Source organism: Ceratotherium simum, chromosome 2 (genome assembly GCF_057802395.1).
Source record: "Ceratotherium simum simum isolate JZ-2026a chromosome 2, ASM5780239v1, whole genome shotgun sequence".
In the NCBI taxonomy this organism is placed as follows: Eukaryota; Metazoa; Chordata; class Mammalia; order Perissodactyla; family Rhinocerotidae; genus Ceratotherium; species Ceratotherium simum.
This window is the reverse complement of record NC_141901.1, coordinates 16,250,454-16,274,527: the sequence shown is the minus strand read 5'-3', so window position 1 is coordinate 16,274,527 and position 24,074 is coordinate 16,250,454. Positions and strand designations below refer to the sequence as shown.

At 56.0% G+C, this 24,074-nt stretch overlaps 1 protein-coding gene across 2 annotated transcripts in view; it reads right to left on the bottom strand.

Moving 5' to 3' along the window:
- Positions 1 to 4,113: 4,113 nt before the first annotated feature.
- Positions 4,114 to 24,074, bottom strand: part of KIAA1614 (KIAA1614 ortholog) — a 37,356-nt gene continuing 17,395 nt past the window's right edge. Inside the window, exons 5-10 of one of the 2 annotated variants that reach the window (XM_087438680.1) lie at positions 18,038 to 19,590; positions 16,193 to 16,349; positions 14,013 to 14,271; positions 10,885 to 11,012; positions 9,920 to 10,104; positions 4,114 to 5,350 (exon numbers count right to left, since the gene is read on the bottom strand). In XM_087438680.1, coding sequence (XP_087294806.1) covers positions 5,157 to 5,350; positions 9,920 to 10,104; positions 10,885 to 11,012; positions 14,013 to 14,271; positions 16,193 to 16,349; positions 18,038 to 19,590 — 2,476 coding nt within the window. In that variant the 3' untranslated portion in view covers positions 4,114 to 5,156. Of the gene's footprint in view, positions 5,351 to 9,919; positions 10,105 to 10,884; positions 11,013 to 14,012; positions 14,272 to 16,192; positions 16,350 to 18,037; positions 19,591 to 24,074 lie in introns of those variants that run through there. The other variant, XM_087438684.1, reaches the window with a different exon arrangement.

Sequence of the window (24,074 nt, the reverse complement as noted above, 5' to 3'; positions counted from 1 at the left end):
TCCAGTTGTTGCCAGGTAAGTTTGGTGGAGGATAAACAAGCATTCTGTGTGAAAAGAGCCACAATAAAGAGCCCTTGGTGCCCGATTCTATGGGACCTAAGGGGAGGGGGCCAAAGTCAGCATGCAGGGTGTCATGGAGTGCTTCCCAGGGCAGGCACCTCTAATATTTTTAAAGGCTGCCAGGGGGTCTGTGGGTGGACAAGGGGAAGAGCGTTCCAGCAAGGACACACACATAAGCTTGATGAATGGGTGGGTGGATGCACACAGGGAGTTGGGGCATGGCAGTGTCGCAGACCAACACCCTGAAGCTCCGGCCAATAAATACTCATGTGGGAAGCCCGATGCCCAGAAGCCAGTTTGCAGGACCAGGAAGTCCCATCACGTCACTGCACTTCACTTCTGGGACATGGGCCTCCTCTTGGCGACAGGGATGTAAAATCAAGGATGCCTCTTCCCCCCAGGGGCCCGGCACACAGACCGGCCACCAGCCCTGTAAGGTTCTTCAGCAGCCTGGCAGGCAGCGCGCGGCCCCAGGAGGCCAGAGGCGAATGCGGGGCGGAATGGAGGGTCCGAGGCAGCCTCCTAAGCCTTAGCCCCGAGGACGTGTTCTTTGCTTTCCTTCAGCGCAGGGCCTTCACAACACTTTAAATTACAACTCAGGACACACACACACACACACCTGAAAGCAGCGTGTCCCAGACAATATCTACCCTCGCCTTGTGCAAGGTAGTGATATTTTCTTTTTTTTTTTTTCTTCAAATACTGGTTTCAACCCACAAGATAGATTTTTGTGATCCCCGAGTGCGTTGTGCCCGCAATTCGGAAAGCACTGTTCTGGAAAGTAGTCCGCCGTCCTTCTCCCCTCCCCCGGCGGGGAGTTGGGAGCGCCCACCCCATGTCTCCGGGGAGAAATGGAAGCGAAGTTCCCCCCCCCCCCCCGCCCGCCCGCGCGCGGAGGTCGGCGGCGGCCGGCTCAGAGGGGCCTCCCGAGCTGGTGTCGGCGCCCGGGGTCGCCGCTCCGCCCCGCAGTCTGTGCGGTCCGGGGAGGGGGTGCTCCAGGGCCTCCGAGTGAGGTGAGTCCCACAAGGTCCCCAGAGGGTGCACAGACGCAGGGTGGAGTCGCAGAGGGCCGAGTTCAAATCCTCCTGATCTAATTATTTGTTGTGACCTTGGATGAGTGATTTAACCTTTGAGTCTCGGACTCTAGTTTGTAACCCGGAGATAAGTAGTCCCTCTTCCGCAGAACTGCCGTGAGGATTCAGGATTGTGTCCTGAATGTCCCCAACAGAGCTCTGGAATATTTGCGGAACAGGCGGAGCAGCGTGGGGGACGGCACGGCGGCTGCACGTCCCTGAATTCCCAGGTTAACCTTGATTTCCAAAATTCGAGTGGTGCCTGCGGTTCCTCCATCATTCGCGAGACCTCGGGACGCTGCGCCCCAGCCACGCGTGCCAGCCCCTGCGTCGCCTCGTTTCCTCTCCCGTCCCCCGGGCCAGCTCCAGCTCGTCCCCGCAGCGCGTTCGGCGCGGTCGCCGCGCAGTTCTCCAGTCTGTCCCTCTCCCCGCCCCTCACTGCGCGTTCCTCGAGGGCAAAATGAGGATCGTCTTCGTGCCGGCCTCCGCGTCGAGCAGAGTGTCTTGCGTCGGGGGTGGGGGGGATGAGGAGTGGGAGATGGCGGGGGGGGGGCGTGTAACCCCCCAAGACCCCAGCCCCCGTCAAACCGAGCCGGCGCTGGCTGGACGTCCGAGGCGGGGCAGGGCGCCCGGTGCCCCATCTCCTGTCCCCGGCGGCGCGGAGACGGCGGCAGGGTGAGCGGACAAGGCTGGAAGGCGGGAGCGCAGCCCCGGCCCCGCGCCTCCTGCCGGCGCGGCGGGAACCTCCGGGCGGCCGAGTGGCGGGCAGGGCGCAGCTGGCTCAGAGCCGGCCGCCTGCGACCTGCCCCGACCCGCAGGGCCGCCCCGACTTGCAGGCGACACTCGCGTCGGAGCAAAGTAGCCTTTTGGGGAAGGCGGGGGCGAGCGGAGTGAGGGCGGGGCGGGCGCGGGGCCGTTGTCCCAGCACAGTCGCCTCCTGGTTGGTCGCTGGCCCACGACAGACCTCGGTTCTCCCTCCCAGGGCTCTCGCCTCCCGCAGGCCCCTCGGCCACCGGGAAGACGCGCCCTGAAAAAAATGAAGTCAGAACAGGCCTCCGTCCAGGCCCGCGACTTCTGCTGGTGGTTTCTGAACTTGCTCCCCCACCCCCACTCGCACCCTAAGGATATGGACATGACTGAGGCCAAAGTGGGTGCCACTTTCTGTTCTGTGTAGTCCCCATGTCAGATTCTTGTGTGAAGCGAGGTCTGGACACACAGAATACCATTAAACTGCCGCGGAGTGGACACAGGTTGGCACATGCTGCTTATTTTCTGTGCCTGATGGTCCTTTCTCTTACCTTCCAGTAAGTTCCTCATTTTACAGAACCCTGCAGGGGGGCACCTCCTGGGTAAGCCTCCTTCCCTCAGCTGATCACTGCTGGCTCTCAGGCTCCCTGCCCCAGGCTACCCAGGAGGCAGCTTCTCTGGCTGCACACACAGGCGGGCCGTAATGTCTGAGTGTCTCCCCTAGACTGTAGACCCGGGAGGAAGAGCCCCTCTTTCTCATCTCCCTGGCTGCTGCCTGGCACCTGGCCTGGCTCCTAGTTAACACACTAGGTTCTGAGGAAGAGGGTTCTGATGGTCCTGTGGGTAATGTGGATGATGCAGGGCTGGACAGAGCTTTCTGGGTCAGCAGCTCCCCAGGCAGGGCAGATGGGGTCAGAGAGGAGGCTGGGGGAACCAAAGTGTACCCCCCACACACACACACAAAAGTCAGGGCCCCAGCATCACTTTAGCCTAGGTATGGAGCGCCTTCTGCCTCCTTGGAATGAGAGCAAGGCTGGTCTACTTCACACACAGTCCAGAGTGCCTCCCTCCCACCCGCTTCCGTCAAGCCTTTTCTGGCGTGGGGTGAGGGGGGCTGCAGGAGGAAGAGTAGCCCCAAGTCAGAGGGGCCAGATCTGTATGCCCTGTCATTGTCGCTGACCGTGGTTTTCTATCTGTGTAAATGAAGACAGTAAACAGGACATACCCGGCAGGACTATTTTAAGGACGAACTAAGATGATGTGTCAAGAGCCTGGCCCCACACCTGGGAGGTAATAGATGCAGCTGCTCTGTACTCCTTGGGTGCCTTTCCCTGTCCTGTCCTGTCCTGTCCCAGCCAGAACGCCCCCACTCTCATTTCTTCCCAGCTGGGGCTGGAAAAGCATGTTGTCCTCACCATACAGAGAAAACCGAAGTGCCTTTTGCCCCTAGAAGCTTTTTTCAACATGAAATTTCCCCCAAGTTTCATGACCTCAAGGCAAGGAACTGGGGTACAGGAGCCACCAAGGTTTCCCCACGCCCGTCGTTTCCTGCTGTGGGGCCATTTCTATGCTTTGGGGGCCCCAGGTGGTCTCTGAGGTGTCCCAGTGCCCTCTTCACACCCTGAAGGCCCAAGAACTTGTTCCACTGGCCCCTCTGCTCACCTGCTAGAGCCTCTCCATTCCTCCCTCATCCCCACCCCAGGGGAGCACAGCTTCCCCATCTGGCCGTCCTGGGGGGCTCTGGAGCCCCCCTCACCCTCTAGCTTCCAGCGGCAGTGAAGAGGGGTATTCACTGGCTCCTGCTGACAAGGCCCTAGCCCCAGGGGAACACCCCCCCACACACACAGTCACGTTGCCTGCTGAAAGCTGCCGTCACACTCATTTTTACCCGATTCTGCTGAAGGCTGTATGTTTTCTCTCACAGCCTGCACCCATCCAAGTTCTCAAACAGCCCTGAGCTGCCCACTCCGCCCCCAACTGCGTCTCCAAGGCCCCTTACTCCATCCTGCCTCCTGCTCCTGAATGCACCTCCCCCGGGCTCCTCCCCCAGACAAACTACTGTCTCTGGACGCTTCTGCGGCTTTCACCCCACCCTGGGGGCCTCCCCAGCCTCCCCCTCTGGCATGCCCAACACAGCCCACTGCTGTGCCTGTGTCCTCCCTCCCCCCACCACCCCCTGCCACAGCTACTGAAGGTCAAGTGAGTGTCCAGCCCAGAATTTAGCAACTCAGAGTGGGAGAAGCTTCAGCTTTCCTTTTTAATAATTTAAGACTGACACACAGCCATCCATTCCCACAGCATCCCAACCCTTTGGGCACTGTTCAGGCCTAGAGCGGGGAAGTGCCCAGGCAGGATAGCCCATGCCCACCTGTCCCCTGCTATCTCCCTCCTGGCCACCCCACCCACAGCTGCCCGCAGGGAGTCTGGGCAGAGCTTGGGGCTGGGGAGAGTTGGCACCAGCTGCAGCCCTGTGTCCAAGCCCGACAGGAGAAGGAAGATAGAGGCTGCAGCAGCTCCAGCCTCGCTCTGGGCAGAGGCGGAGGGGAGGGTGGTGAGGGCAGGGCCGGTCTGGCCAGTCCCACTGGCCACAGCTGCACTTCCCTGAAATTGGTCTTGGTTTCATTTTTTTTCCGTCAACCTTATATATCACAAAAATTTCCCAGAAATTCTTAATATTCTGGCTACCAGATAACATCTCCCAGATGTTCTCAAACCAGCCCATATGTTCTGATTTTAGGTTTGGAATATATGGTCAATGGCTGTAAGGCTGTTACTCCGGGACACTTTGCCCATTTCTGGAAAAGAGCAAAGGTGTCAAATGGGAGCTGGGAGAAATGAGACTGAAAAAGGCAGGCTCGAGGCCAATGTGGCCAAGCACTTTCTTTGGTTCTGGAGTGTGAGAGGCTGGGGGAGCCCGACAGAGAGTGGGATGGGCCCTGGGGGTGAGGCGACACTCAGGGACCCAGCGAATCTCTCTCCTCCCCTGCCAACAAAGGTGCAGAAAGAGGCTGACACCACCTCAGGCATGGAGGGACACCCATACTTTCTTTCCCTAGCTCCGCATAAATTAACATCCTTAAACAAAACACAGGAACAGGCTCCTTTCTCTCCCTAGGGTGGTCCATCACCAAGGCCCTGCCACAGCCCAGGGTTACATGCCACTGTCATCTTCATTTCGGGGAACACAGCAGCTCTGTCGGCACATTCCCAGCCATCCCCCCTGGGGCGGTTCAAGGCTTCCAAGGGGATGACAGTGAGGTCAAAAGCACCTCTGGGTCACCGTGGGACAGGCCTCTGCCTCAGCACACGGATTGACAAGCTCTCTGCGTGCGCCAGGAGCTCCTTAATGTGAGCCAGGCCCAGCCCCGCAACCTTGGCCCCGTTCACCTCAAGGAGCTCATCCCCCACCCCCAGCAGCCCCGAGTACAGCTTGGCCGTGCTCTCGTCAGCCATCGCCTGCACGTAGAACCCTGCAAAGGAAAATGGGAGAACTGAACAAATGAAATCCAAATCAGAGACATGCATCTCTGTGGAATGCCGACCAGGTGGGTGCTCCCTGGGGTTGCGGGGGGCAGGTGCTCATACAGGGCACTTCTACACACAAACACACACACACACTCTCATAATTTCCACCTCACAACTACAACTAGCTTTACACATAGATACAGTGTGCCTGCCTCTATGGTATAACATTTCTCCATCTCTTCTATTAAAATGCCCCTAGTATAAATAATGCTTTAAGCTGTTATTATTCATGTATACCCCAGTGTGAATGAGCTAATCTTATCTTTTTCTGAGATGAGCTTTGATTATAGAATAGGGAAGAGAATAATGTTTAAAAATTAAGAAAAAGACCTACTACATGCCTGGCACTGTGCTAGGGGGGATTCACAAATAGACCAGTTGCTGCCCTCAAGTGGCTGGAGTGGTGGGAAGGTATCAGTGGAGTAGCAAACATGGCCGAGGTCAAGTCCAACCCTGGTTTGCTTTACAGTATTGTCTAGAACTAGCCCTGGCCTCAGTCTTCCTCGGATGGGATTCCTCACTTAGGATTTAGAGGCATCTTGGCAAAAGCCCAGGAAACATAAAGATTCTACCCCCATTTAAAGCCATGGCAGCTCCCTTTTCACTTCACACATACCCTCTCCCCGCCAGTGCCCCCGAGAGGCCCGGCCTGGCCAGGAGGACCATTCCCTGGGTCTCTAAGGTGCAGAGTGAGCCGGGGGAGAACGTGTTTCTCCTCTTTTCCCCAGGTCTGACCCGGCAACCCCATGTCAGTGGAGCAGGCTCTGTGGAGCCTCAGGCTGGCCCGGCTGGGTTCCCCTGGCCTCTCTTGGCCACGCAGTGCTGGAGAGTCCAGCTGAGGGACCCCTCTCGTCTCAACTTCTGCAGAAAACCTTTCAAACTCCCCGTCAGCTACTTTTACCTGAGAGATGCAAGGAGGCACAGGCTCCTCCAGGGAAAGCTGGGCACCCCACCCTGAGTGAGCACAGTGTCTGAGAGCACAGCCCAGCCTGCTGGAGGACTAAGGGGCGGCCTCTGTGCAGCTGACAACACCTGTCGAAGTCACTGGGGCAGCCAAGCACCCCCTTAACACCCTCACTGCTCCCCAGCCTAGGTTGGCTGCTGGCTCCTGGCTCCTGGCTGGCTCTGAGTTAGAAGCATTAAGCAGCTGCCTACACATTACTCTCCACTTCCTCTTCCCAAAATCAGCTTTCTTAGAAGGGACCCAAAAAGGCATCTCATCTGGTTCCTCAGTCTCTGGCTTGAAGCCCTTTAACACATCGTGGGCTAGTGGGAGGTCATCTCTCTGTCCACCTAGCCCCCCAGGAGCTCCCTGGCCCCAATAGAAGTCAGGCTTCGCAGAGCCCACCCTCTGGAATCTGGGTTTGAAAGTGCACTGAAATCTCCTCCAAGGCACCTGAAGGTTTGTAGCTCCGGGTCTAGCCAATCCAGGCTTTCGACGCGGTCCCTCTCCCTGGTCTGAGTTACAGAAATCCCTTTCGCTGCTTCTTGGCCAGGCAGAGCCTTTCCTGCGAGGCTGTCTCTTCCTGACATGGTATGTGCGCCGTTAGGCTGCACAGGGCTTTCCTCTCAGCCTGTGCCCTTTTTCCTCTTCTATCTGGTGTTTTAACTGCTTGGTGCCCTGCCTGCATGTTGGTGGCACGGGGAGAGGGCAGGTAAGGAGGGGAGGGGCGGAGCCTGCGGAAATGGCTACTGTACAGCAGGACATGCGTGGGGAGTGATGGGAAAACCCAAAGAATGCAGCCAGAGCCAGACCAGACACTGACGTCATGCGGGCCATTTTGGGGAGACTCTGGGGTAGGTTTCACAACGGAAAGTTATGATAAAAATATGACAGAAGGGGCCAGCCTGGTGGCGTGGTGGTTGAGTTCACAGGTTCAGATCCCAGGCACGGACCTGCAACCCGGTTGTCAAGCCATGCTGTGGCAGGTGTCCCACATATAAAGTGGAGGAAGATGGGCACGGATGTTAGCCCAGGGCCAGTCTTCCTCAGCAAGAAGAGGAGGACTGGCAACAGAGGTTAGTTCAGGGCTGATCTTCCGCACACACACACAAAAATATGACCAAGAGACTGCTATTGTGGGCATTTACTGTCCGCTGGAAATGGCCTTGGTTAAGGATGGATGGTCTCTGTGTGGTGTTCAATTAGAAGCAGAAGGCAAAGCCTGCTGTCCTCACAGGCTTGTGTAGAATCGATGTGAGAGCCAGCAAGTTAACATCAGCATCTTGATGTTTTAGTGAGGAATGCAAACCAGCCCCTGCCCAGGCCCCTCTGAGGCCGAGGAGACGTGAAGGAGGAAGGGGACAGACATGGCAACTTGTCCAGCACCAGCCACATCCTGTGGTCCTGTGTGCGTGGGGATCTCTGTGTGACATCCAACGGCCAACTGCAGCAGCAGCAGCAGGGCACCCCCTGGGCAGGACAGGGAAGAGCTCGCACCAACCCAGGTGAGGGGTGCCCTGGGGAGCAGGCCAGGGCAGACCCCAAGAGCCCTTGGTCATTAGAGACCCCTGTCCATCAGGACTCCATGACAGGTGACAGGAGAGGGGCTCCCCCTGCCACAAAGGGGCCTGAAGCACTTTTGGGGAGGAGGGAAGGCAGAGAACAATGCCCGGTTGTGTACGCTCTCACATGGGCAGACGGTGCAGATTGTGCCGGTCCCCGTCTGGAGTTCTGCTCCCCAAATACACGTTCTCTTCCTGAAGAGGGAAGGGCAGAAAAGTGCCAGGCACCTTCCTATGTACCTCTTCGAATGCTCCTTATGACTCTGCCAGGTAAGTTTTATTATCTTCAGATCAGAGAACTGAGGCTCAGAGAGTTAAGGTCACACAGCCAGCAGAGGCGCTGGAGTACAAACCAAACTGTGTCTACCCCCTGCCTCACACTGCCTCCGGGGCTCCCTTTCCCCTCACCTGAGGAGACAGGAAGCCCAAGGAACAGGCGGAGTGGCTAGCAGCCTGCTTTATGCTTTATGATGACCAATATGTGTTCACAAACGCCATCTCCCTGTGAGGAAGACATTGTGTCCTCCTGTCCAGAGTGGGGAGAAACTTGTCTTCTCTTCCTCTCACACTCATGTAAAATCCGTCAGCAAACCGAATCAAAACTACCTTCAAGTCAACCAAATACCAACCACCTCTCACCGTCTCCACAGCCAGCCCAGCCCACGCTGCCACCCCCACGTCTTTCGTGGATTAGTGAAATAGCTTTATAACTGGTCTCCCTGGTTCCACCTTCGTCCCACCAGGCCCAGTCTCACACAGCAGCCAGTGACCCCGTTAAAAGTGTACATCAGAGCCCGGCAGTCTCTGCTCCCAGCCCCAGCGGCCCCCGTCTCACTCGGCACGAAGGCCAATGCCCCTTCCAAGCTCAGTCCCCTCTCCGGCCCCTCGCTCTGTCCACTCTCGCCCTTACCCCACTTTGTTTGTTTCTCAGTACTTTTCACCACCTGACATATAGAATACATAATAGATAAAAATGGATATTTTTTGTGGCTCTAGCCTGTCTCCCTCACGGGAACGTGGACTCCAGGGACAGGGATTTGTCTGTTCCACTGGCTGCTGTCCCCCAGTCCCTACAGCGCCCAGGAGGTGCTCAATATGCCTTTGTTGAAACAGGAACAGATGCAAGAACTCGCTGCCGTCTGCAAATGTGGCAGCAGGCAGGTTTTTCTCCAGATTAAATAACTGACCTGGGAGATCAAAGCCCAGACTAAACCCTCCTCGGCAGAGCCGCCAGGGCAGGCTTCCGAACATGCGTTTCTGTGTCCGTCTCTCTCTTTCTCTCTCTCCCCTCCTGCCCACCCCTAGCAGAGCTGTCTTCCTTCCCCATTCATCTGATCTGGGAAATATCTTTTAGGGTCCCTCATCCTGAGATGGATTCTGGCCCACAGATCTTGGGTAACAGCCTGGGCAAGTCATTTTGCTCCAAAAGACTCAGGGGGCAGCCTGAGAACTGGCCGGAGCGCAGAAGGATGTCCAGAGCCCCTCCCTGACCCCGCCAGTGTTGAATCAAGACCTAGTGGGCAACCCAGCCAGGGGCCTGGAGCCAGGATCTGTGTGAACATAACCCTCAGGAGCCAGCACCGAGGGAGGGGCCTGGATGTACAGACGGGCAGGCACGTTCCACGTGGCCAGACACACTCAGCAGCTGGGGGAAGGGAACCATGTAAACATCTCAGCCACATCAAACGGATTGCCGAGGACCAGTGAGCACAAAGAATCTCCCTCTGGCTCTCCACTGAAGAGATGGCCTTCAAGATTCTGATTTCAAGATGTCAGAAGACAGCAGAGGGACGGTGGAGCCAAGTTGCCATGTCTATCCCCTTCCTCCAGCAGCCCCACACCTGGACTCTTCCGAGAGTCCCTGAGGGGAGAATTCCAGTCCTCCTGAGAGGTTCTCTGAGTCCAGAGCTCTCTTGCCCAGCCAAAGACCAGAAATGACCACAGCCAAAGGCACTGCTGTGGTTTGCTAAGGCCCAAGGCTGCAGAGCCCGGAAAGGGGAGGGGCATACCTGAGTCCCGGCGCCCGTTCCCCGAGGCCACACAGAAGCCAAAAGTGCCCTCTGGGGAGCGTTGCAGCTGCAGCTGGCTTGTGCCATCTGGGAACACCTCCACCACGCGGCCCACTGTGCGAGCCAGGCTGGGGGCACCCACGTCCTCTACGCTGAGGGCACGGCGGGGCGCGGCCTTGGCTGGCCTGCGAGGGGACCGGAGACAGAGTGAGGGCACAGAGGGCTGGGCACTGGGGCCCAGCCCCTCCCTGGCTTAAAGATGACTGATGCCCCTCGACTGGCATTGGAGGCTGGGGCTCCACCGGCCTCAACCAGCAAAAGAGCCTGCTGGCGCCGAGACTGGCGGGTTCCCACAGCTGTCTGAGGCTCCTCGGAGCCTGTTGCAGAACCAGAAGCCTCCCCCACACCACCAAGAGCAGTGGTTTTTCATCTTTTTGGGTGCAGAGACCTCTCTAAGAATCTGACAAAAGCTATAATTTTATATGTAATTTCCAGGAATTAACGGACCCCTAGAAGTCCCTCCATGGAGCCCCGGGTAAGAGCAGCTAGCCTAGAGGGTCTCATCAGAGAGGGGGTATTTCTCTAGGCAGGGTGACAAGTCAAGGGCATCTTTGGGGGTCCCTGTCTCTGGATCTTTAATTGGATCTTTAGTTGGGCCAAGGAAGCTCTCTGAACATTCTGATCTCAAGATGTCATTAGATAGTAGACAGAGGAATCAAACTTTCCACTCTACCCCTTCCAGCAACCCCACACCTTCTTGGAGCTTAATCGCACAGGTGAGGGCACTAAGGTGCAGCTCCACAACCCCTGTGGCACCTGAGGCACAGGTAGCTGGCCTCACTTTCCCTTAACAGGGATCCCACCTAGGGCCATGCTGCTGAGGCAGGAAGGAGTTAAGCTTATAGCTCCACTGCAGAGAACTCCACTTTCTGAGTTTATCCTCCAAACCACTTGCCCACTCTCACCTGCCAGCCACACTGTGGTCCCCTGGCTCCCCTACCAGGTAGAGGCTGGACCGGTCCACCTTGCCGCTCAGCAGATAATGGAGATTCTGAAAGGAGGCAGCTTTCCGATGCTGGTGAGAGGGTGACCCCTGGTGGGAAAGGTCCAATATTGCAGGTGAGAAAAGGCACCTGGCAGGGGGTTGACATGACCTGACTCCAACCACACACCTGAGGGCCTTCTAGGAAAGTAATGGTACGAGCTTCTGTCATCACTTCAAAGTGCTCTACAGGAATCACCATAACTTACTCAAGGAGATGGCCCCACACAGGTGATCTGAAGCTTCAACTGTTTTAAATTTTGGCTGCAATAACAACTTAGTACTATAATACTAATGATCTCATTGATTAAGAAAATCTAATTTTCTCGTTAAGAAAAAAGTGAAAGTAAGTTAATTATAGGATAATAAACAATTTTAGAGTTAAAATCTTAAATATTATTTTGTGATTCTTTAGTATCCTTTTTACAATCACTTACATTCAAAAATTTTTATCTAAGTACATATGCACCTTAAAACCTTGTGCATAAAAAGATGGACAAGACAAAGTCCCTCAAGGAGTTCACCCCATGATGGGGGCAGGGGTGAGCACAGGGAAGTTGGAAGCTCTAAACACATGTTGTAAGTGCTCAGCTAAAAGCACAGACAATGTGCAGGGAAGCAGAGAGACAGACTTCAGCTTAGGAGGTCTGGGGACACTGGGGAGCTGACACCTGAGCGAGGCTTGAAGCACGAACTCTCCAGATGAAGACAGAGGTGAAGGTGCTCCAGGTAGAAGCAGCAGCGTATGCAAAGACATGGAGAGGCGAGAGAAAGCGTGGTATGTTCTGGAACATACACATGGTCTGGGTGGCTAGGCTGCAGAGATGACGGGCTGGAGCCAGGGGCCAGACCTGGAAGGACCTTATATGGCCTGCTAAGGAGCCACCGAGTGATGTTAATCAGAAGAGTTACAAGATCAGACCTGTGTTCTAGAAACTGACCCAGTGAGGAGGCTGTTCTGAAGGTGGGGTGTGGGAGTGGTGGAGATGGAGGCAGTGAGAAGCAGACTTTCAAACAAATACTACACACGTTTATCGCATTTGGAATCTATGCTCTAAAGCAGTACGGCAGATTATCAAGACACTGAAGAAGGGTCCTGGCCTTGTATCAGAGTTCAAGAAGGCTTCCTGGGAGAAGTCATGTTTAACTTCAGTCAGACCTGAAGGACTAGCAGGAGTTCCCTAGGGAAAGAGAGAGAGAGAGGGGGAAGGGAGGAGAGCCTTCCAGATGCAGGTTCAAAGGTCAAGGAGCCGCAGCCACTAGCAGATGTGGGAGCAGCCAGCATGGTTAGGAGTGAGAACAGGGCCACTGGCCCCTCGGGAGGGCAAAATGAACAGCAACCAGTGCCGCCTCCGCCCACCTCTCACCACACACACACTCAGCAGCACAACAGGAAGCAGTTCACCCTGAGATACATCAGAAATATTGCTGGGTGAGAACTCTTTTTTCAGTTCCTGAACATTTCTTTCTGCTGCTCCGTCCTCCCTGCACTTGCTCCCACCCCTCCTGGGCCAGCTTACTTTCTCTCTTCACCCACTCGGCTGACCTTGTCTGTAACCCCTCTACTACGCTAACGGCACCATTTCCCTCCAGGGGTTCACAGAGATCGGGGCTCTGATGGCAACACGTCTGGGCACCACGGCTCAGACACATGGGACAAATCTAACTTCATGAGGAAAGTGACTTCCTGGAGCCCAATGTCACTCTGGGCTCTTCTCCCCAGCTTACACTGCTCTGCTTCCATTCATTCACCCAGCACATACTCATCGAGCACCGACCCCGTACCAGGTGCTGCTCCTGGTGCGAGACAACCAATGGAATTTCCATTCGGCCTGCATTCTCTTTTCTACCTCAGCCTGGAAAATGCAAGGCTCCAATGCCCCAAACCACAACCACGGGCTTCCTTCTGTCCAGGGGAGGGGAGGAGGGAACAGAAGAACAAACACAATACCTGGAAACACCTGGAATAGAACAGGGCTTTCAAAACCTAGCTGGGAGGCAGTGCGCTGCTGCTGGTCTATCCTCGAGCACATGGGGAGGGAGACCTTCAGCTTGCTGCCCTGCATTCCCTCCCTCCCTCCCTCCCTCACTGTGTATGGATACTATACTAACCATTGTACAAATATTGGGACTATAAAGATCAAGTGCTGTTCCCTCAAAGAATTCACGCTCCAGGGAGGGGAAACAGATCAAAATCAGTTAAAATATTATGTGACAAGTTCCATGAAGGAGGGGAGCACAGGATGAGATGGGAACACAGAGTAGAGGCCCCCAGCTCAGCCCAAGGAAGGGTTGGCAGTGGCTTCCTGGGGGAGGCAATGCCTAAAGTGTTGATGGATGAGCTGACACTAGCAGGTAGAGAAGGTGGGAGAAACATTTCAGGTGAAGATTCAAAGTCAGACAGAGTGTGACCTGATTACAGAACTGCAAGGAAGCCAAGGGTAACTGGGGCCGAGTGTTAGAAGGAGAGCGATGGGAGACAGAAGCAGCCAGGTCACAGAAACGCTTTGGCAGTGTCATGTGATCTAAACTTTATCCTGAGGGTGATAAGGGACCAATGGCGGATATTCAGCAAGGGGGTGACAAGGCCAGATTTGCACATGGGAGGACCACTCTGGAAGGCACGTGGAGAAAGACACAGTAGAGATGCCAGGCAGGAGGCCCTTGAGGTAATCCAGGTGTGAAGTGATTTGTGCTAGACTAACAGAGTCGCTGTGGCCATGGAGAAGGTTCCAGAATGAACTGGAGTAGACTCCAGGACTTGGCAGGGGTGGTAGGGTTGAGGGAGGGGAGAGGGAGGAGTCTAGGATGAGCCCAGGCGGGGGCAGCTGGCGGAAGAACAGAAGTGTGGGAGGCTGCCCGCCCCCACTGTGTCCAGGGGAATCCAGGTCTCCGGGGTCAACCGTGGGGATGCCAGCAGCTTCCCTTCCCCACCTTGGGCTCCCTGGGCGGCATCCTCAACACTCCATCCCTCCTTTCACCTTTCATCCCAATGGTGGCTACACCACCAGCAGCCTCACACACCCCTCGGCTGGAGCCCTCAGCACTCACCAGATGCAGGGATTGTAAGGATGGGGCTCTCTTCACTTTGGGGGTGCTGGTGTGTGAAGCTGGGCCAGGCGCAGGCGGCGGCAGCTGCTCCACACTGTAGCTGTGGGACTTGCCCAACCTGGGCCGCGTGCCCTGGCCCAGGGCCGAGAAGAACTTTTTCAGCCCCAGGGTGGAGGCGATGCTGCTGCTGCTTTTCTTGTTCCTTTCAGAAGGGGCGGCTGAGGGTGGGCCAGGTCCTGCACTGACCCCTGGTACTGCTCTGAAATGCAAGGGTGGACATGAGGTGGGCAGGAGAGGGCTAGGGGGCCGAGGCCAGGGTGGACTGGACCTCAGGGTGCTGTGGGCCCCAGATGGGCCAGCCCCAATGCCTCCTGGAGGAAGTGACAGCCAGGCTGCAGGAAGAAAGGCTGAGCAGACTTCTGCTGGGTCCTCTGCTTGGGCAGCTTTTAGGAAGAAGAGCTCAGACAAGATCCTTGGCATCACATTCAACCACGGGTTCACCCAATCATTCATTCCTTCATTCATTCAGCATTTTTTCAGGACCTCTTCTAGGCTTCTCGCAGGCACTGGCGCATGTGGTAAGCAAGACAGACAAGGTCCTCGCTCTCGGGAGCTTATAAACAAAGACTAGTAAACGAAGGCGGAATACCGTCAGTGACTGATGAGTAGGGTGAGGCAGAGAGTGACAGGGTGGCCAGCAAAGGTCTCTCCGAGAAGATGATATTTAAAGTGAGAAGTGAGGGGCCGGCCCCGTGGCTTGGCGGTTAAGTGCGTGCGCTCCGCTGCTGGCGGCCCAGGTTCGGATCCCGGGCGCACACCGAGGCACTGCTTCTCGGGCCATGCTGAGGCCGCGTCCCACATACAGCAACTAGAAGGATGTGCAACTATGACATACAACTATCAACTGTGGCTTTGGGGGGAAAAATAAATAAATAAAATCTTTAAAGTGAGAAGTGAATGGCAAGAAGGAGCCAGTCCTGCCAAGCCCGGACGTGAGAATTCCGGGGCGAGGAAACAGCTGGCGCCACAGCTCTCAGGCAGGGAGAGGCTCGGTGTGTTCCAGAACACAACAGGGCCAGGCCATTAGCACTTGGACAGAATGCGCAAGGGAGAAAGACGTGCCAGATGAGGTCGATAAGTAGGCGGAGGCCGGATTACATTGAGCTGTAGGCCAAGGTAAGGGGTTCGAATTCTATTTCAAGTGAGAGGAAAAGCCATTGGTGGGGGGGGGGCAGTTTAAGCAGGAGAAACGACGTCCTCTAAGGTTTTAAAAGATACGTTTGACCACTGTGTGAAGAAGGAATTGTAGGGGGCAAGAGGGAGGCAGACAGCAGGTAGGGGTTCTCCAGACAGGAACTGCAGCTGACACCAGGAGAAGCACGGAAAGGGTGGACACGGGAGCTGGGGAGCACTTGCAGTGGATGCGAGTGGGGAGGCAGGAAGAGCAGCCCAGATTTGGGGGTGAGCACCGTGTGGGTGGTGGTGTGTTTGCTGGGAGGACAATCGGGGGACCAGTTTGGTCAGCAGTGATCGAGAGTTCGGTGTGGCAGTGTTGAGTCTGGGGTGCCTCTCACACCCCTGGGTAGAGACGTTGGCGGAAACCAGAGGTACAAATCTGAGCTCTGGGGAGCACACCGGCTGGAGATGGAGACTTGGCTCTTGGTGGCATGTGAAGCCTTGGGCTACATGTCACCAGGAGTGGCACGCAGTGGAGAAGAGAAAGTCCCAGCCAGAGGACTAACTTTCCAGGGCTGTGAGGCCCCAGAGCGTGGACTCAGACCCTCTAGGCTGCAGGAGAGAATGGCACTGTGAATGCTGGGCTCAGCATTCCTCAGCATCTGGTTGTTTCCAAGCCCCGAGTCAGGAGCGAGTCCCCTCAGACAGACGGCTCCATCCGGGGAGCACCTTGAGGGCTGGGACTGTCTGGTCAGCTGTGCCCAGCACAGCGCCTGGAGCTCAAGGCTCTTCAACGAATGCTCGGTGAATGAATAATCAAGTACGTTAGAACAAAACGGTTCAGAAAAGAGTATTGGGGTGCCGTGCTTGGACATATCTAGGAACCTTCAAGGATTTGGGAGTAGTGAGGTCAGTCACGCTACCACTCCAGGGGGCTCTCTTTCCCTATCCAGCATCCCCAGACCCCCACTCCTGCCGTCAGGGCTCTTGCTCTTGTCACTCACCGGGATGACACGTGTCCTCTGGAACTTGACTCTGTCCTCTGCAGGCCTCCCTCTGGTTCTTGGCTGGACTCAGGCTCCTCTGAGGCCAGGGAGAGGCTGACACCCACGGTGCTGACGGTGCCAGCAGCTGCTGAGCCGAGAAAGCCCTGGCATCCTCCTGCAACAACCACAGCATCCCTCCGTGTCACTGACCCATCGCCTCAGATCACAGCGGAGGGAGGGGACATTCCCCAAGACAGAGGCAGGAGAGCCAGAGGAAGGTGGGGCGGGACAGGAGCCCCAAGAAAGCGGTGGAGACAGTGGTGAGACACCCACAAGGCAGGGGTGGGGTCTTGTTTACTCTGTAGCCCCATCTCCCCCAGCACAGCACCTGGTACACAGTAGATAATTAGTAAATGTCTGTAAAATGAAGGGGCTGCTTGTGATAAGTCATGTCCCTCCTAATCAAGAGATAGTGGGAGTGGGGGAAATTTTGTATTCCTGGGACAAAAACCACCATCTTGTCGGTTGTGATTTCCTACAGCTTTAACGATAGCCACCATTTTTGGAGCATCTATGATGTGCCAGGCAATGAGTTAAACCCTCTACAGAGATTATGTCATAGTTCCTAGGAGATAGGTTCTGTTATTACCCTCAGGTACAGGGGAGGAGCCTGGGGTGCAGAGGGGTTGAGTGCCCAGGACCTCCTGGCTAACGAGAGGAGCCTCAGCTGGCCCTCTGCTCCAGGCCAGCCTGAGAAGGTGAAGGCCAGGCTGCCTAGAAAGGGCAGCAGATCTCAGAACAGAAGCCTCGCAGGAAGTGGTCAGTGGCAGCCAGCAGAGCCCACCAGAGAGAAGGCAACCACACCTTAGCACGGTCGGGAGGGAGCGTAGGGTGGGGCCTGCCTCCTCAAGGTTCATGTGAGCAAGGGCTAGAGAGGGACAGTGTCTGTGTCTCCCTGTGCAGTGGAGGGGGTGGTCAGCCCCAGCCACCCTGGGGGGCATCCACATCCTCAGTAATGTCCATATGGCCTGAGTGAGTGGCTGAGTCGCTCATCTCAGATCACAACATCGGGGATCAGAGCCTAAGGCTGCTCACGCCCAGGATTTGCCCACAATATGAGGACGCTTCTAAGGGCAGAGGTGAATCCTACCTCCTTCAGCAGCCTTGCCCACTGAAACCTACCAGCCTGCCCAGCAACGCCAGGGGTCTGGGAGGGCTCTGCCGGCTGGTCACCGTGTCCCCCAGACAGCACGTCTGCCTGGCCACAGAAGGCCTCAAGGGCAGGACTGCTGCTGAATTAGTTCATGCATTCCCCACAGTGCCTGGTACAGGGCCTGGCAGGTAACACATGCTCAGTCAATACTGAATGAATGCACGAGTACATGAAGGAAATGAAGATGTTGAAGGGGCAGGGCCTCAGCCACGTGATTATGAGGCATTTACTGCTCTGAGCAAATAGTAAATCTTGGAGCTGCTGCCTCCTCCTGCTCTGGCGGTAGTCAAACTCCCTAAAGCCCAGGCCTTGAGCAGCCACAGAGCTTGGAGCTTCTATACACACCTCAGGGCTCCCAGCAGTTCCCAGCACCGCCTCCCCACGTTCTGCCTCCCCCAGGGGGAGTTGGCTAATCCGCCTCCAGGCTCCTGTTGAATCCTGCATCCAGCCCACACACCCCACAGCTTCCCGGACACCTGCTGCTGCTCGGAGGGGCTCCAACGGAGGGGCTCCAACGGGCTGCTGCGAGTGTGCGTGGCTATGTCACCTATCAAGATGAAAGGTAAGTGAAGACTCTGAGTGCCTGGTGGGCCACAGAGCTGGCCTGGGCTCTTTGCTCTAGGACTGCCTTGGACAGGGCAATCCCTTACCATCTCCACGGTCCTCCAGGGGTGCCTCGGGCTCCTTGCTTCGGGGGCCCTTCTCCACCCTGCCCTCAGGGCTGGCTCCTCCCTGGGGCTCCTGCAGCCCCCAAGGCACACTGTTGTTACAGCTGTTGGTGGACAGGGCCAGCAGCGGGTGCCTGACTTGGGGGCCACAGGGCTGGGTCTGTGGAGGGATGAGTTCACAGGTCCTGGGAACTACACTTCTTGAAGGAGGCCGGGGGGTGTTCACAGGCTCTCCCTGGTCCCCTGGCCCTCGGGGCCCAGCCAGGGCTGTATGCCTGTGAGACCCAGGCGAGGTGGTTTTCCTTGAAGACGGGGGGGTTGGCACCCAGCCTTCGTCGGGGAGGGAAGCGGTTGGCTGCTGGGCCTGATGGGGGGCCGAGGGTTCTGCATGACTCTGTTGCAGGGAGGAAGCAGAGGGAGTTTCCAGAGACTCGGGACCCTCTACAACCTGGGCTTGTCTGCCTGGCCCGGAGGACCCCAGCTTCATGCAGGAGGCCACAGCACAGGCTGTCCTGCACTGAGCCCTGGCATCCACCGGGTGAGCCCAGTGACTTCCCAGCCCTGGTCCAGGCTGCCCCTGGGACCCCAGGGAAGCCCTCTTAGATTCCAGGACAGGAGGCTTCGAGAAAGCGTCTTCTCTGGGAAACAGAGTCCCCTCAGGTGCATGTCCTCTGCCTTCTTTGCCCTCATCTGAAGCCTCCACGAGGTCAACCCCAGGCGGGCAGTGCCGGGCCTCAGGGCTCCGGGGCAGCTCCATTTCAGCCTTCCGGAACCACCTGTGGCCTCCTCGAGGCCTGAAGCCCCGCAGACGGGCCCTGCTGGGCTGAGAGGTCCCGGCCTCCTCGCTATCGGTCCGGCAGCTGTCCGAGGTGTCCGTGCTGTCCAGGGCAGAGTCCACCTCCTCAGGGCGCACGGGGTCTCCGATGTGTGTCTCCCGGATCCACTGGGTGTGGAGTCCTGGCTGCGCAGGGAGGGGCCTGATGGGGGCGCTCCGGCCCCGAGAGCTAAGGGGCTCCGCCAGCATCCCCTCCGTCCCACAGGCAGCGTGGCGCTCCTGGAGGACCCTCGGGTCGGGGGCTGCCTTCCCCTGGGGAGGGCGCCGGTCCTCCAGGCAGTGGCCACAGGTTCGGCACTTCCTCTCCCGGCCCCGGGCGGGCGGCGGCGCCGGCAGGGCCCTCCGATCCCGCCCGCCCCCGGGCCTGCGCAGGGCCCCTTCGCCGGCCTCCCTGCGCTGGAAGCCGCCGTTCATGTAGGCGGCGAGGTCGGGCTTGGAGCGCAGCGGGCCCTGCTCGCCCGCCTGCAGCGCGCAGCCCAGCACCTGGCGCTGCCGCTGCTGCAGCCGCTCCAGGTAGCGGGACTCGGCGTCGCGAGCAGACTCATCCTCGAAGCGGACGTGGGACGGTGAGGGGCCCCGCTTCGGCCACTGCCCGCTGCTGGACTCCCCGCTGGAGGAGTCACTAGTGTTCCCGTTCTGGAGGTTGTCTCTGCAGGCAAGGGTCATCCTCGGGTCCAGGGCTGGGCTTCTCCCGGCATCTCTGATGGGGAGACAGGAGGAGAGAGGTCACAGGCAGCAGGATGGGGAGGAAGGCACCCTGGGGCACAGTCTCCCACAGTGCTCCTGGTCACTACAACCCCAAAGTTACCCCCAATCAGGTTCCTGGGTGAGTCAGAGAGCAAATCAGAGTAGCTTACCAGGCCATCCTAACCCTGAGACACAGCCCTAAACAAAACCAACACGACCTTCTTCCCTCTTGTCTTTCCCTCTGTTGCCCGGCTCAGCCTGAGTTCAGATGAAACATTACTAAACTCAGGATTGTACAGAAGTAGGATATCCAAGTCCTCACATGTGTGACATGTGTGTGTTTAGGAGAGGAAGTGAGCCTGGCCATCACAGGCATCTGGTAGTGAAGAAGTGTGGCAAGACTGTATTTCCTATAAAGGTTTAATGGGAAGAATGTATTTTAAGTCTCTATGGAGATTGTGTGGGACCCGAAGTCAGCGTTTCTCAGCATTCTTGCTCCCAAAAGTGGCCACTCAGGGTTCCTGGTCTTCTTGCTTAGACAGGAGGTAGGCAGAGTGACACCTGTGTTTCTCCCAGGACTCCCCATCCTGTCTGGCCAACACCCTCTCCGGTACCTGCTCCCCACAGCCCCTCGCACACTCCCATCCTGAGAAGCTGTGCTACGAAGAGTCTTCACATTTCGTCATCAGCCTGGGCTTCGGGAGGCCCTGTGGCTGGTGGTCAAATCCTGCTCAGCCCCAGAAAACATCCCCACAAATCTCACACCAGGGTCCCTGGAGCCAGAAAACCTGAGTTTCAGGCCACTATGCAAATAGACCCAGGCCCATAGGCCATTTCCTACCAGAGGCCACCTAAGTAAGGACCCTCCTTCTCCCTTCCTTTTCCCTGCAGTGGCCTCCCCATCAATCTACTGCTAAATGTTCGGGATTCACATCATTTCTCTCATTTATCGCCTCCTTATCACTCACACTGGACCCCTGCAGTGGCCTCTTATCCACTGCCTCCTGTCTGTTGGTCCCCCTGGAGCACAGCTTCATCACACTAACCCCCAAGGGGGTGCAGGATCAAGTTCAGTCTGTGAGGTAAAAACACAGGCCCTCCACATTCCTCCCTGCTTTCTTCTCCAGCTCTGTCCCCTCCCACCTACTTGTAGGGCCTCCAGACTTCCCACCCCATCCACCTCCTGCAGCCCTCCTGCCATCCTTCCCTGGACTCTTCCTTCTTAACCAGCCTGCATTTGAATCCTATTCATTAAATCTTACCTGTTGTATAGATACCATGTATGATGCTTAATTTTATGTGTCAGTTTGGTTGGGCCATGGTGCCCAGGTACTTGGTCAAACATTATTCTGGATGTTTCTGTGAAGATGTTTTGTGGATAAGATTAACATTTAAATTGGTGGACTTTGAAGAAAGCTCCATGCTTCAAAATACCCTCTATGAAGCAGTGGGCCTCACTCAACCAGTTGAAGGCCTTAACAGAACAAAGACTGAGCTCCCCTGAGCAAGAAAGAATTCTACCAGCAGACAGCCTTTGCAATCAAGCTGCAACTCTTCCCTGGGTCCTAAGCTTGCCAGCCTACCCTGCAGATTTTGGACTTATCAAGCCTCCACAATCACGTGAGCCAATTCCTTAAAATAAATCGTTCTCTCTCTCTCTCTATATATATATGCGCACATTCTGTTGGTTCTTTCTCTGGAGAACCCTGACTAATACACCATGATAACATCTCCCTCCTCTGAACATCTGTACCACTCATTTGTCATCACAGACCCAGAAGATGTCAGGGCTGGAAGGGACTGCATGACCACATGGCCCCTCCTCATTCCTGCCAAGGACAGGCCACACAAGACCAGTTCCCAGGCTGACCAGCACCTGAGCAGCTGGGAAAGGCAAGCTGTGGGGATTTTTTCTCCTCATAAGGAGCCATGAAAGTAGAACCAGACACTGACTATGCTGATGGTCCAGTCCCATCTAGAGACAGGGGCCTGGATTTTAGAGACCTGCTACTTCTTTCCAATGACCCAGAAGTGTACCCGTGCAGACAGTTATCCATGCCGGCACACCTTATGTGTTATGTTACTGTTTTTAGCCCTCAAAGTGCCTACTAAGCTTCCCTAACTTTACCCTCCTGCTCCTCCTCCTCTGTCTCCCCAGAGAATTAAACTCTGCTCCAATAGCACGCTGTAAACAGCACGATTTGCTCAAGCTGCCTCGACACTTCAACAACTTATTATAACAAAATGTATGTGAGGATAAGTGGATTTACTAATCCTTCCTCTAACTGGATGCTTCAGTGATTCTGGAAGAAGGATGCCAATGTTCTCAAAAAGGCTGCCTTAACGTGAGTTCCTTCTTTACCAAATTTAAGCTACCCGACAGAAGGACAAATACGGTATGCAGTTAAAAGGAAAGGAGTTCAGATGACAGCAGGAAGAAACCATCCGTGCTTAAGAATCACTGCTAAACATGCCAGCCAGTGGGGCGAGTGGTCACTGAACTGGTTGACTTCTAGAACTATACGTGGCATTTACTGGACTGGACAGTGTGTCTTTTCAGGCTGTTTCTTTCTGCATGGACAAATGGCCTTGCCTGTCTGGCTGAGGTGAACATGACCTGTGCCCTGGGGGTGTCACCAGCCATTCCTAACCCTCCCCCTGCTCTGTGCCTTGACAGCAAAGCCACTGACCAGTCTCACAGCCCTGATGGGGTGGAACGATCTGGATTGCTGATGGCCTGGAGCATGATGTACAGAGGCTACCCTTTGGGATCAGGTGGTGAACTGAGAGGTCGGAGTTAACTTGTCCAAGACTGATTCCCTGAAAGGCTCCCTGGGAACCAGTGACGGCTGAGGGCCTAAGGCCCTCGCTCACCTGTGCCGTGTCAGATAGACTACAACCTCAAATCTTTCCCCCAGCCCTCTGATCACACCAGGGGAGGGGCTGGTGCTCGCCCAACTGTGAATGCTGCGCTGGCAGAATAAAGCTGGAGCCAAGGTCCTGCCATGTCGTACTGCGTTGTATTCGAGCCCCTGATTCACCACAAGGAGGGATGAGACCTCCTAAGTCATGCAGCTTGAAAGCGCCACGGTGCACGCGCTGGGGTCTCCCTGGGTGACCTGCGTGTCCACCAGATATCTGCACTGCCCTGGGATGCAAGGGGCACTGGGGGCCTGCACCCCTGCCCCTCCTCCTGACTCCAGCATTCTCCTCAGTTAGCACTGCTCCAGGAGGAATGTTTATTAAGAAAAAAACTATTGCTAAGCAAATGGATCTGCCTGCTTTGAGATCTGAGCAGACCCTGTGCTTAAAAGGGCTGCTTTGAGGAATACTGAAGAGTTGTCAGTCACCCTGTTTTCTGGAACTCACGTTCAGACAGGGCCAACCTTTCCATCACAACAGCCACAGTGCCCAAGGGCCACAATACTTCCAGGGGCCCAGGAAAATGTTTTATTTTAAAGTCAGAAGAAAATAAATAAACTTTTAAGTCAAAGAAAACATTCTAATATATAATATTAATATATTCACCATTAAACCAGCATGGTCATAAAACATAATTTTTAATTCTTTTTATGGAGGAAAGGGCCCACAGAGGCAAGAGTATCCAGGGCCTCAAAAAGTCATAATGTGGGCCTGCATTCAGTGAGGGGTTCATAGCTGAGAGGTCAAGCTCCTGATAGGATCACCCGTGGTGAAGATGGTGTGGGGTCTCTGCCTGTCTCAGCACGGCTAGGGAGGCCCCTCTGACCCCCGTGCTGGTGACGTGTTCTGCTGGTGACTGCGAAGTACTGAAGCCCCAAGCCCTTGCCCCTGAGGACCCCACCCACACCTGCGTCTCTTGAGCCTTTCAGGATCTGAGGAAGGGGCTGTAGGCAACCACTCTGGGGGGGGTCACTGTCCATGTGGGGTTCCTGGGTCAGCTCTCCAGAGCATTCTGGCCCAGGAAAGGAAGGCTCTAGCCAAAGAAACAGCATCACCTCACCTTCCAGAAACAAGAGGAGCCCCACGGAGCAGAAGGTCTACGCCCACTGCACAGACAGGACACCCTGGCCGGCCAGGCCCACCCAATGCAGGAAAGGCCCCCTGGGAGATGGGGTACACCAGCTTGGACACGACAACCCCTGCGCAGGCCCCAGAGGGCAATGCCTGCTCTGCTGATGGGCGGTGGGCTGCACTTTCCGGGGAGGGAAAAAGAAAGCCCGGCTTGAAAGGCAGTACGTGCCTAATCTAACAAGGGCGTCCAGGTCCCGTCAGCCGCATCAGTGACCTTGACTTTTATATACAAGATGGGGAATTGAGCCAGCCTAGAAGTCATGCCGAAGGTAGAAATAACAGTTTTCTTCTAAAAAGGGAAATAAGGAGAGCTTAATCACATAAGGTACCTTCAACTCAATTACTGAAAGCCAGAGGCCTCCCCCAGCAGTGCTGGAAAAGTGCGTGAAGGCACAGTGAGGATTCTGGAGACACGTGCAGAGCGAATAACACATTTCAGCAGCA